The sequence below is a fragment of the Megascapheus bottae genome, chromosome 3 (assembly GCF_031878675.1).
Source record: "Megascapheus bottae isolate mThoBot1 chromosome 3, mThoBot2.hap1, whole genome shotgun sequence".
NCBI lineage: Eukaryota > Metazoa > Chordata > Mammalia > Rodentia > Geomyidae > Megascapheus > Megascapheus bottae.
The window spans coordinates 67,517,955-67,532,128 of record NC_143511.1 but is presented as its reverse complement, the minus strand read 5'-3'; the positions used below and the strand labels follow the sequence as shown (position 1 = coordinate 67,532,128).

The window sequence follows — 14,174 nt, the reverse complement described above, 5'->3', positions numbered from 1 at the left end:
GTGTACTGCCTTATCTGCAAATACAAACTAAGAAGTACAATCCTATATTGGATATTAAATGCCAATAATTGCAGCATGTGAAGTAGAAAAGAGAGTGAAAAGTTCAAAAACAGCCTGGACTACATAGTGAGACTCTGTCTCAAAATACCACACACACACACAGAGAAAGAGAGAGAGAGAGAGAGACAGAGAGAGAGGGGGGGGGGAGCGCGAGAGAGCACGTGCGCAAATGAGAGAGAAAGCAAAAGAGAGAGTGAAAGAGTGGAGAAAAAAAGAAGGGAAAGAAGGAGGTAGAGAAGAGGAAGGGGAGAAGAGAATAAATGGAAAGTCACAGGAATCTTTTTTTGAACAAGATAAGCATATGTGCAGTAACTTCAAAATAGTTATGAAAGTTCAAACATGTGCCAAGTATGGCAACACACCTGTTATTGTTATCTCAGCACTTAAGATTGGAAGATTACAATGTAAGTTTAAACAAGGAAGATGAGACTCTAAAGAAGGCTGATACCCAGGGAAAAGGATGAATCTAAAACAAATCCTGTTAAGGGAGATGAGGCAAGTTTAAACAGTGCTTGTTTTTCTCATATGCAAAAGCTAAATCTAAAATAAAATAGGGCATGATAAATAGGACTTTAGGCATTCGCACACAGTGAGACCAAAGGATACTCTTAGAGGAGGAACACAAAGGCACAATGTCTTTGTGCCTCTAATCATATAAAATAATATTTATGGAAATGAAATCTTGGAAATGGAAACAAGAGGTTCTTGTTGTTGTTTTCTTTTTTACCTGTTTATTCATTTATTTATCTTTGAGAGGGCAAGATGAGGCACAAAAATGGAAGGACAAAGGATGAAGAAATGTAGCAGTGATACTCAGAAGACATTATGTGGAAAATGAACTATACAACTTGTGGGAGGAGACAGGAGGGAAAAACAGAGAGGAAAGGAAGGAATGTATCCAAAAACAAATGTACTCATTACCCAACTTGTATAATTGTAACCTTTTTAATAACAATAAAAAAGGCTGATGCCTGGTTTTATGGGATCGGGCAAGTAGGGGTACACACTTGTAAGTATGTGAGGTTCTTATCTCCAACTAACCAGCAAAAAGCCAGAAGTGGAGTTGGAGGGTGAGTGGTAGAGTACTAGCTTTGAGCAAAAATGCTCAGGTCCCGAGTTCAAACCCTAGTAATAATATCTGCATGAATATACATCATAATAATAGTAATTTTACATATAGACTGGGTCTCATCCCTAAGATAATTAATTATGTATGTGCAGATATCCCAATTTTTTTCAAGAATCTGAAGTGAGAAACACTGTGGTCCTAAGTGAAAAAAAATTATTTACCTCTATTGTGCCCCTGTGGATGGTAGGCAAAAGAACTTTGAGATTATTTCAGCTTTCACATGGCAAAATTTGATGTTAGCTAAATTCCATGGAAGTATTCTATTAAAAGAATCAATCCAAATCAAATATTGCTATGCCTGCATTTAAAAGTACACACAGTGGGTCTTAATTACCATCACATTGAAATCAAGATTATATTAATTACCATTGCATTAGAAATCATTTCAGTAAACAAATGACTCTGTACTCTCAAGCCACTTGCAAATGAGAATATTACCATTAATGACTGCATTTTTCTAAGCTATTTCAGCACAGAAAAGTCAAAAGCACCTTGGGTGGCATGGTACATATTTTTATAAATATAATTTGGGGAGGTCAGCTGCTATATGTCCCAGGGTTATAGTTGAGGAGTGGGGAAAGGGTTGTGGCCTCATCTGTTATCACAGCCTTTACTGTATTCTGAATATTTATTTGTGCATGCTGCCATTCCATTAAATAAAGTGAACTCTTGAACAATATCTTAAAAGGTCTAGCTTAAGCACTGGGCATTCTGATCTTTTCTAAATACCCTAAATTTGGCAAAATAGCATGGCTATTATTAAAACAAACATTCCATATCTTATAAGATTTACCATAATTCATGGAAATATACTGTTTCCTTTTTCTCATTTCTGGGTCAGAATTGGTACCTATAATTGTACCTACTAGCAACACTATAATCTTGATTCAGAGAAGGTACTGCACTGGCAATGATTCCCAAGCTGCTGAAGCTGTAGCACTAGCTCCAGCAATTCAGTCTACTGAGTAAATTCACACCTGGCATTGTACACCAGGACTCAGCTTGTTGTCTTCTACACAGCAAGGAAAAACACTAGGTCTCCTATATCTGATCAACACATGACACATTACAGTAGATATAGCAGGCTGTAGAGCTTAGCATGAATGAGATGAAGAAGGTAAATGAAGTGAACAAGAACTGCCCATGGAAAAAGAAATAAAATACATCAGAACTGGAAGTACTGGTAGATATCTATCTTTATTTATTTATTTATTTGTTTATTTATGCATGCATGCATGCCAGTACTGAGGCTTGAACTCAGAGCTTTTCTTGTGCTTCTTTGTACTCAAGGCTAGTGCTCTACAACTACCACTTGAGCCACAGCACCACTTCCAGCTTTTTCTGAGTAGTTTATTAGAGATAAGAATCTCACGGACTTTTCTTCCACAGGTTGGCTTCAAAATGTGGTCCTCAGGTCTCAGGCATAAGCAACCAGTGCCCAGCTCGTCTATTTTCTCTGTCTCTCTGTTTCTGTCTCTCCGTGTGTGTGTGTGTGTGTGTGTGTGTGTGTGTGTGTGTGTGTGTGTGTGTGTGTGTGTGTGTGTGTGTGTGTGTGTGTGTGTGTGTGTGTGTGTGTGTGTGTGTGTGTGTGTGTGTGTGTGTGTGTGTGTGTGTGTGTGTGTGTGTGTGTGTGTGTGTGTGTTTGTGATGGTCCTGGAACCTGAACTCAGGGCCTGGACACTTTATGAATTTCTTTGGCTCAAGGTTAGCAGCACTCTACCACCTGAATCAGAGCTCCACGTCCAGCTTTTTGTTTTGTTTCATGTCACTGTTTATGGGGCTTGAACTCAGGGCCTGAGGGATGTCCCTCTTTGTGCTCAAGGCTAGCATTCTACCACTTGAGCCACAGCACCACTTGTAGCTTTTTCTTTGTAGTTTACTGGAGATAAGAGTTTCTTGGACTTTCCTTCCACAATCCTCAGATTTCATCATCCTTCTGAGTAGCTATCATTATAGACATGAGCCAATGGCTTCAGCATTTATTTATTTATTGGGGGGGGTGTAGTTTAGTGGAGGTAAAGAGTCTGGCAGAGTTTTCTGATCTAATTGACCTTGAACAAGAATGCTCAGATCTCAGCTTCCTGAGTAGGTAGGATCTCAGGTGTGAGCCATCAGCACCAGGCAAAACCTCTACTTTTATATACAACCACACACACACACAGACAGACAGACACACACACCCAAGTGCACTATATTTCCAAGAGAAATGATTGGTCCAAAGATGACTATCAGGTTTATGTGAGTAGACTGGGTAAATACACAGGATTCTCAAGCCCATGGTCAGTGTTCTGCTCATAGTTCCTCTATGATCATAGTTTGTGAAACTCATATCAAATGCTCGGTTTTCTAAAATGAGTGAAGAGTCTCTTAACTTTTGACCTCAGTTTTCATTTTAAAAAAGCAGAACAAAACAAAACAAAAAAGGCTGGGCACGGTGGCTCACGCCTATAATCTTAGCTACTCAGGAGGCTGAGACCTGAGGATCAAGGTTCAAAGCCAGCCAGCCCAGGCACAAAAGGACCTGAGACTCTTATCTCCAATTAACCTCTAGAAAATGGGAAGTGGGGCTTAGCTCAAGGTGGTAGCCTTGAGCGGAAGAGCTTAGGGACATTGTCCAGGCTGAGTTCAAGCACCATGACCCCTCCTCCTACCAAAAAAAAAAACCCCAAAAAGCCAAAGATACCAAGTACCACTGAACTATACCCAGGAAAAAAAATGACCTGCTTCAATGGTACGTTAGACCTTTCAATTATACACTCATATTTACAAGTACCCACTTTAAAAGCAGCTCCCTATCCATCATTCTCTTGGATCATGAGTTCAACTTCAGATCATTTATGAGTTTCCTTACCATCCCAATGCAGAAGAGGATGAAGAGCAGCAGCCAGGGTATATCTGTGCAGCTACGGTCCTCCAGGGGCTTCCATTCTCGTTTGGAACTCTAATTGAAAATACAAAAATAAAAGAACATGGTGAATATTAAGTTTAGTTAAAATTAGAAAAGCCTTCTCTTATTTATTCCTATCTATCTAGATCTTTGATTTGCCAGGTAAGTGTCAAACCTTTGAGAGAAGCTTTCTGAAAAGATCTGTGAATGAATTAAAAATCCCTCAATTTTCTGGAGCCCAGAACATGGCCTACTGCTAGAGTGCTTGCCTAGCATGCATGAAGCCCTGGGTTCAATTTCTCAGTACTACAAACACAAAAAAAGCCAGAAGTGGTTCTGTGACTCAAGTGATAGAGCTCTAGCCTTGAGAAAGCCCAAGGACAATGCCCACGCCCTGAGTTCAAACCCCAGGACTGGCAAAAAAAAAAAAAATCCCTCAATTTTGGTCACTTTGGCAAAGTCTACCTAACTTTCTTGGCCAATAATACTCCAGTGGCTTCATCCCTATTTCTGGCAAGGCACAAGACTGAGATCAATGTTTTCTTTTGTGCCTCCATGGGAATGATTATTGCAGCTGTATTCCCAGCAGACTGTGAGCCTTGCAAAGGAAAAAGACTGGTTCTCATTTTCCATCATCTAAGATGATGCCAGAGTATTTCTGATATGTTCTCAGTAAGGGCTTTTTAAAATGAATAAGTAAATGAACAAGCTCTTCCAACCTCAGTCTTAGTGCTTTTTCTTTGTGTGACCAGATGCTAGACTTAAAACAAAAAAATTAGAATGTACTTTCTGTATGTTCTCTTCTGGAAAAGGAGCCCATCAAAATGAATTCCAATGCAGATATAAATTTTTCTAAAGCAAATAAAATTCAAGAAGAATTTTTTTTTCAATTTTCCTAGACAATTTTGAGCAGCTCCTAAATCACCATCTGTGGATTTTCATTCTGCTTCTAAAAAAATATGGAAGTTTCTAGATCAAACACAAAATGTTAAAAGTTAATTTACAAAGTACTGATTGTAATTTCTTACTGCACTAGTCTTAGGTTTTCAGATCAGATCACATATCCAGTAAGAGAAGAAACATTCTTAAGCTTTCCAATGAGCAAATATCCCGGCTTCTCACACCCTCTCCTGCAAACAAAGAGGAGGGAAGGAGAAAGCTTAAGCCTAGGGAACTAGGAGAAAGAGTTTGGCAACAGAAGCCTAAGCTAGTTTCCATCACAAAATCCAAGAAGCCTGGGGAAGACATGTCAGTAGTAAGAGGGCTTGAAATAAGAAACTCTCTACTATATTACAATAAAAATATATGGAAAAAAGAAACTCTCTACTATAACAGACTTTGAATGTAATCAAAGTCTTTCTAAAACAATAGTCTTAAACTGTCTCCTTTGAAAAATCTGATGAAAGCTATAAATTCTTTTCTTATATAAACATGTATTCACACAATTTTCATAAAAGTTCAGGAAAGTCAGACTCTAGATTAAGAAACTAAGCTTTAAACTGGATGCCAGTGGCTCATGCTACAGTGCAGATCTCAGAAGGCTGAGATCTAAAGATGACAGTTTGAAACCTGAGTGCTTCAAAAAAGTCAGAAGTGGTGCCGTGGCTCAAGTGAGAGCACTAACCTTGAACAAAGAAGCTCAAGTGCAGTGCCTAGGCCCTAAATTCAAGCCACAGGACTGGCACAAGAAGAAAAAATGAAAATAGAGACTCAGCTTGAAAATAGCTGTCTATCAACAAGGGCAAAGAATTACGAGCTATGATGACTTCTTGACTCCTAAAATGTTAACTAGATAACTGCCTTGTTGCTGCTTTACACTGTTCTGGCTATAACAAAAATATTCACTTGTTCCCTGACACCCACACAGGAAAAAAGATCACTAGTTAGTCATGGAAAATCTCATACACTAAGACTGGAGATAACATAAAAACCCAGGAATGAGTAGGCTATTTCTTCCAGAGAAATGCAACATAGTGGCATAATATGAGGGATTTTTCTCCCTGGTGGTGTCACTACTTAGCTATATGACTTTAGTTAGATAAACTGGTTCACCTCTCTAGATGGCAAGGAAAGAGCTACATTGTATCTCTTTAGCTCCTCTCAACTGGAAAAATTTGTGGTCAGGAATGCACTTTTGCAAAAACAAGAAACAACTGCAAAATATCTTGACATTATTCCGTGTTATTCGAACAAGGATTCCTGTGTTGTGGTCTGCATTTTGGAAGACAGTTGTTCAGTGTGAATAAAGAATGTTTCTTTGTATTTAATAATTTCAGTATTGAACATTGTCCATTCCAGAAAATTACTCATAAATACAGAATTTGGCCGCTTCTTTGAAATGCAGTATATGTCCTTTGTGGTAAATTTGTAAAATGCTACTTTAAATCTTTTGTCTAAAGTACTTAGTCTTAACAATCAGTGTTATGGAATGGAGGAGGCCTCAGGTTAATCAACTGATTTCTTTCTCACAACTATTTTCTTAGTATTTTCACTTCAGACCACCAATCAGTTTGTTAATACTTCAATTTACATATGTAATTTAAAGATAGAAAGATTTCATTGACAAGAAAAATACAGGCTCAAAATTCAACAACTCAATTCAACTTGCTGTAGGCCACTGCTTTGCAAAATACAAAGAAAATCTCAAACAGGGTGAGAAGTGGGGAGAAAGGGAAGAAGTTATGTATGCATGTGAATGTGTGTGTGTGGGGGGGAGATAGCATGCAGGCAAGCAGAAAAAGCAGAAAAGTGAAAACAATAAAATCACTCTCACTGTAACAAAAGAACACTTCTCACAGGAGGGGTGGCTTACTTCAGAAAATTAAGCAAAAAAATGTGTATCCATCTTCATATAAACATTCAAATCTTGGTTATTACCACTAGTCATCAATATTCACTTTTCAGTTAAACCTATTATTAAAATATCTTTTAAGCAGGTAACCCTTTCCATCAAAAGGGATAAAAAGGAATATTCAAGTCTCCTTTTTCTTCAGACTTACAAAAAAATGTTTACTTACTGGTGGCATGTTTCATTTTAGCTGTTATTTTTAATGTCATCAATGACTGATTTCTATTACCCAAACACTAAACCAGTTCTATGACAGTTCTATCTCTATTTCACAAACGAGGACATTCAAGTTCAGAAATTAAATAATCAGTACAAGGTTTAACAACCATACACACAACCAGGATTTAAACCTATCTGTGACTTCAAAACAACCCCAATGAGTTGCTCATTACATGTCAGTAAAGAAAATCAACCTGCATTAATCTTTCTTCACACTGCAAAATCTGGAAGCTACTCTAACAACTTAAAAATCCTACAGATGCAAAGAAAGTAAATGAGACATGTTATAAGCTATGAAATTTCTCAAGTGAGGCAGGAAACTGAACAGTAGAAAAATTTTAATGATTCTTCAACAGATTTAACCAAGTGGCAACTGGATTTAATGTTATCTCTTTCTTTCAATTAAAATTCCACAGACACCTTACTAAAAGTAAAGCATGTTACAAAAGCACTTGTAGAATGTGAATTTATCCCCTTTACAGGTTTCTCACTGGATTAAATGCACTGTCAATAAATGTTAGGCTTCTCTTCCCTCACAAAACCTACAATTTAAGAACTAAATAGTCAAAGTGATCTTGCTATCTAAACCTTTAATTTAAGAGACTGGGGCCCAGAGAAAAGGAACAGGGCATTTATAAGGTAACACATTTATTTACCCATGACCTTTTTTGCTTCTCAAAGCAATACTGTCATTATTATACATTCCTTATAACAAATTTTCCTGTAAGAGAAAACAAGATTCTAGAGAAACAAATGGAAAATTTATGCCTAAAACTCAAAATCCTCACACACTAATAAGGAGGTCGAAATAGACTATAAGAAAAGAAATGATGGGGCCGGGAGTTTGGCCTAGTGGTTAAAGTGCTTGCCTAGCATGCATGAAGACCAGGGTTCAATTCCTCAGTACCACATACATAGAAAAAAGCCGGAAGTGGTGCTGAGACTCAAGTGGTACAGCTCTACCCTTGAGAAAGTCCAAGCAAGGACAGTGCTCAGGCCCTGAGCTCAAGCCCAGGACTGGCAAAAAAAAAAGCAAATGATAAAATACAATTCTAAAAAAAACCTATAAAATAAGCACAGTAACAGAGATGAAAAAGAGCATTTTTATCTAGCTCATCATAAACACAGCCAACTAAAAGATCAGTAAACTGTGACAGGTAACTGAAATATAAATCATAAAGAATGAAAAACTTAAAAACCAGAATACAGCGTCACATGATCTAACATATACAAAATTGAAAGCAAAGAGTGGAGCAGAGGAAAAACTTAAGAACTAGCCAGGCGCTGGTGGCTCACACCTCCTAATCCTAGCTACTCAGAAGGCTGAGATCTGAGGATGGCAGTTGAAAACCAAGCCCAGGCATGAAAGTCCATGAGAATCTTATCTCCAGTTAACCACCAGAAAACTGGAAGTAGCGCTGTGGCTCAAGTGATAGAACATTAGCCTTGAGCTAGAGAGCTCAGGGACAGTGCCCAGGCCCAAAGTTCAAGCCCCACAACTAAATAAAAAATAGATAAAAATAATTTTTTAACTGGAGAAATAAATAGCTGAGGTAGTTCCCAAAGTAATTTTTTTTAAATCAAAGCCTATGTGCTTATAGTCAGAGATTTATAAACACAAAACAATCAACACACACACACACTAAAACTGCTGAAAGTCAAAGACAGGAATATATCTGGTAGACACCCATATTTTCTTCTAAAAAGACATATTACTTACAGCAGAAGAAAGGTTACAATAGAGTTCTTGTTAGAAACTATGCACTGTAGAAAACTAGGAAATGACAAAATTCAAACAAAATTAAAACTATTGACTCAGATTCCATACATAGAGAAAATATCTCTCAAAAATGAAAATCTTTTCAGTAAAGTAGTACCTGAGAGAATCAGGGAAGATTTGTAATCAAGGAATGTCTAAAAAAAAAAGTTCTTCAGGTGAAAAGAACATGATGCTACATAACCTTTTAGGTACAAAAAAAACTTCTAAAGATGAATGAAATGAAGGTTATATTTTCCATAATTCAAAAATGTTTAATAATTTAAAATGATGAGAAGATATCTGTAACAGTATCCACATTTTAGACTTTTTTGCACACTTATACCAGTTAATATCACAGAATTATAATGAATATGCACATTGAGGACTCCTAATTTAAAAGTATATAACCTAAAATGTTCAAAATCCAAAGATTTTTGACACTACAAGTGAAAATTCTACACCATGAAGAATTTTCTTTTAAAGCACAAAACTACCTTTTTTTTTTTTTTTTTTTTGGCGGGTCATAGGGCTTGAACTCAGCCAGGGTGCTGTCCCAGAGCTCGTCAGCTCAAGGCTACAGCCTTATACCTGGGCCTGGGTGTTATCCCTGAGCAATTCAGCTCAAGGCTACCACCCTACCTTTGAGCCAAGCCCCACTTCCCATTTTCTAGAGATTCATTGGAAATAAAGAGTCTCAGGTTCTTTTGTGCCCTGGCTGGCTTTGAACCTTGATCCTTAGATCTCAGCCTCCTAAGAAGCTAGGATTACAGGCGTGAGCCACTGTGCCTGGCAACACAAAACTATTCTTAAATGTATAAAACACCTTTCAGAAATGTGTCTGAAGTATACATAAATGAATTTTATGTTCAGATGTGGGTTTCGTTCCCAGGAACATGCATCATTATATACAATACATACTACAAAATTACGGAGTAGAAGTGGGGGGCTTGAATGCTTCTGGTTCCAAACACTTTGGGTAAAGGAGACGCATCCCTCACTAGTACTAGACCATTGAAAACCAATACTAAAAAATCAGACCACAGCTTGTATTTACCTCTTCCTATTGTACTCATACTCTTACTATTAGCCAGGCACAATGCTTAACATATTTACATTTCTATGTTTTGCACAGCACAGATCTAACTTCCTCCGAAGACATAGTACTGTACTAGTAACTACACAGTAAGATTCTGGCCAGATGCTGATGGCTTATGCCTGTAATCCTAGCTACTCAGGAGGCTGAGATCTGAGGGTTGTGGCTTAAGTTAAGACTCTTATCTCTAATAACCTACTCAGAAAATGCTTTATGGGCATTGTGCTTTAGGTAGAGTGCTAGCCTGGAGCACAAAGACACTCAAAAATAGTGCCTAGGCCTTGAGGTAAGCTCTGGCATGGGCAAAATATTAACACTAATATAATTAATAACAAAAATAGCCTGTACTCACCATAAATCTTAATAGCTAAACCAAAATCCTTCCATGAATTTTGATATGGTTAATTAGTATCAAATAATCTGTGAAACGTTTTACCTAAGTTTTTATACTTCAAGCGTGCATAGTTATTTAGTAAACTTATTTATAGATAATATCAACATACACAGGTTCTGGTTCCATGCTGCATTAAAAGCAAAGGGGTTGAGATAATTTCTCTTAGAGGGCAGCAGGCACCAGAGCAGGCAACTAACAACAATCCAGATCTAAGACAAAAAGAATCAGGTATGTCTCAAATATGGAGACAGCTAAGATGCAAAACCATAGAAATATACCCAGGTAGTACATAACATCAACTAATGAATATTCTCTGGCCTCCTTTTGTATCTTCTTACCATCCTAAGAGAGTAATTAAGGGCTGGGAATGTGGCCCCGCAGTACAGTGTTTGTCTAGCATGCACAAAGCCCTGGGTTTGATTCCTCTGTACTATATACACAGAAAAAGCTGAAATTGGTGCTGTGGCTCAAGTGGTAGAGTGCTAGCCTTGAGAAAGCTCAAGGACAGTGCTCAGGCACTGAGTTCAGTCCCCAGGACTGGCAGGAGAGGGGGGAGGGGAGAGAGAGGGAGAGATAGGGAGAGAGAGGGTGGAGGAGGGAGAAAGAGGAAGAGAGAAGGAGGGGGGGGGAGAGAGAGATTAACATAAAATTACAAAGTTCCTCCCCCAAATTCCTTTGTGTCTGTCTGGGTTTTGGGTCTGCCTGTCTTGACTTTTTTGATACAAGATCTTACTAGGCAGCTCAGACTGGCTTTAAACTTGCAATCACTCTTTGCCTCCTGAGCATACCACCATGCTCAGCTTACATTAAAGATTCTTATGTTAAGATACCACTCAGAGATTTTCCTCAATATATTAGTGCTTTGCAGTGTGGCTTCAAAATAAATAGAAAATGTTGTACACAAGGATATAGCCGGGCTGGGAATTTGGCCTAGTGGTAAAAGTGCTTGCCCAGCATGCACGAAGACCTGGGTTCAATTCCTCAGTACCACATACATAGCAAAAAGCTGGAAGTGCTGTGGTTCAAGTGGTAGAGTTCTAGCCTTGAGAAAGTCCAAGGACAGTGCTCGGGCCCTGAGTTCAGTCTTTATGACTGGCAAAAAAAAAAAAGATATAGCCAATTATAATTATTCTAAGTTTCTTTGATTTTCAGATAATAGCACCCAACAGTTGTTTGCTTCTTTAAGTTAATTACTAAGCACTACAAAATACCTAAAATTCAAGGACAGATGAGGTATAGCCCTGACCTTACTGAAATATTTGTAAGGAGATAAACACCAACCAAGAACTACAGTATTATAAGTAATAACAAAAGTAGAGGCATGTGGAAAACTCTGCACAAACAGGGATGGGAACCACTAAGAAAAGATTTGTGAGATCTGTTGAAATTACCTCATAAACTTCAACAGCATATATTCTGAAACACACACTGAAATGATCCATCAGTGTCTAAAATAGAATGTGTTGTATGCCATAAAATGTATTAAAAGTTGTTTCTAACAATCATAGGGAAATGCTGAATGCCAATTAAGATTTTGTTCTACTCTGAAATGTTTCAATCGTAAACAAACAGAACACAAAGTTATATATTTTTAATTAACCACTTCTAACTTTGCATCAAGATTTCCATATGCTTAAGAGATTTTATGCCTTCCGTTAGGAAAAGATCTTAAATATGAGGGAAAATAGTTTTCTTTGTTTTTCTTTTTTTGTTGTTGTTTGTTTGGTTTTTGTCAGTCACAGGGCTTGAACTCAGGGCCTGAGCACTGTCCTTGAACTTTCTCAAGGCTAGTGATCTACCACTTGAGACACAGCACCACTTCCAGCTTTTTCTATGTTGTGGTACCCCGGTCTTCAAGAATGCTAGGCAAGCACTCTACCACTAGGCCAAACTCCTGGCCATTTCCTTTGTTTTTCTTAACACTTAATATAGGGATATATTTACTAAGCTACTAGAAAAGTATTTTCATGTAATTGTCATAGTAAGCTACCTATTAACTGTAAGTTAAGTACTATCTGGTCACATTTATCAAGAGTTACTCTAACTTAGAATTTCTAATACACTAAAGGGCTCCCTTGTCATTCCCCTGAACAAGCCAGGAAACTATTTTCTTCTATATTCCAAGCAACCAGATCTAGGATAATAGTCCAAAGGAAAGGGAAGTAGTATACAGAGTTTCCTACATACAAAGGACAATATGATGTCATTTGTGATGGCAGTTTACATCTTATACACTACCATACTACTTAAGTGAACATCCATTGGGAAGTATACACTACATGTATTTATTACTGATAATCAAGTTCTCACACACAGAGATTTAAGTGGACTCAAGACCAGCCTTCTGACAGTTACCAATGTGCACTCTCACAGATCAACAATAAAACACAGAACAGGAAGGCAAGCCAGAAAGCATGTATTACGTGAAGCCACTGTTGAATACAAAGACAGGACATTGCTTGTCTTTTAGTAAAACTCCTGTTAAGGACCTGGAGTGCATAATTATTTACAGTTACCATAAATAAGCCATCTCATTTGCTATATACCATGTGTGCCTAGATCTCTCTGGCACACATTGATAGCGTCTTTCCTAGATTCCTATGAAAGCAGAGCAAGCAGAGAGGTAGTCTGTGACCCACCAGGTTCCCAAAAGTGTCCTGGGGGTAGTGTTGGGGAATCTGCTGCATAAGTTATTTCCAACTTCATTTTCCCCCCTTGAACATCATAGTTTCCATTTCCAGAGCAAACCCATCATTTCCAAGACAGACTCAAAGTTGTGTGGCTCTACTGTATTTTACACTGTCCCAGTCATTCCTTGGTATAGCCCCAAAGCCTCTATAATAGTCACTGAATGCATCTATCATAAAGGTCACTGATTCATGGACACTGTGTGATTCAAGAAATATATAGCAAGCACTGGTCTATCTGTGAAGACTTAATTTTGCTCCTGACAGTCTGTTTTACACAAAAACCTCCACTACTTAAAACAAATTGCTGTATACTTAGAATGTGCAAAGCTTCCTCCAAGGACATACTGCTTCATTAATTTCCCCAATATGCTTTTAGTTGAACAGAGTAGTAACAAAAGAATAAAAGAGCTGATGTGTATCATTTTTGTTACCATTTTCAATAGAGTGAGCAGACATGATGAAGTTGGGTAGCAATAAAACATGGAAGCTTTCAGCCTGTGCTCATTGCACCTGCAAATAAAACCTCCTAATAGGATTTTTGAAAGACAGTGGCTGTCCTTTGGAAAGCACTGTCAAGGACCCAGAATGCAGAACTACTTAGTTACTATAAGTAATCCATTTCATTTGCTAAGCCTAGTTACGGCAATTTATATTGGAGAGGTAGAAATAAAAGCATGATTTAAACAGGTAAAAGTAATAAGATATACTGACTGGAAAGATACTGGTATCTTGTTCGACTGCTTTTCTTACTTCATGAACGTTATGCTAAACAGCATACATTCATTCAAGCAGAGAAGAAAGGGAGAAAGGCAACTTCAACTGCTTTTGGAGTTACATATTTACACCATGAGAGGAAAATCACAGGGAGATAGACTGCCAGTGACTTCATTCTTCCTCCAACTCCTCTAAAACATAATTGAGGGCTTGTCGCTCAGACATCATAGTGACTGCACATAGTAATTACTGAGCAGACACCAAGTTAATCCTGCCCCATAACACAGCTCTCCCATCAATGAAACACCATCAAAATTATAGACAAGCCTTGCTTGTAACCCTCACGCAGTATTTCTAGCTTACCCTTCTCCTGAATCAGCA

General features: G+C 37.9%; 1 protein-coding gene across 4 annotated transcripts in view; it reads right to left on the bottom strand.

Annotated features, from left to right (window-relative positions):
• Positions 1-14,174, bottom strand: part of Slc44a1 (solute carrier family 44 member 1) — a 170,337-nt gene that overhangs the window by 129,182 nt on the left and 26,981 nt on the right. For all 4 annotated transcript variants that reach the window (XM_090330367.1, XM_090330366.1, XM_090330369.1 and 1 more), the window contains exon 2: positions 4,041-4,130. In XM_090330367.1, coding sequence (XP_090186493.1) covers positions 4,041-4,130 — 90 coding nt within the window. The remainder of the gene's footprint in view (positions 1-4,040; positions 4,131-14,174) is intronic.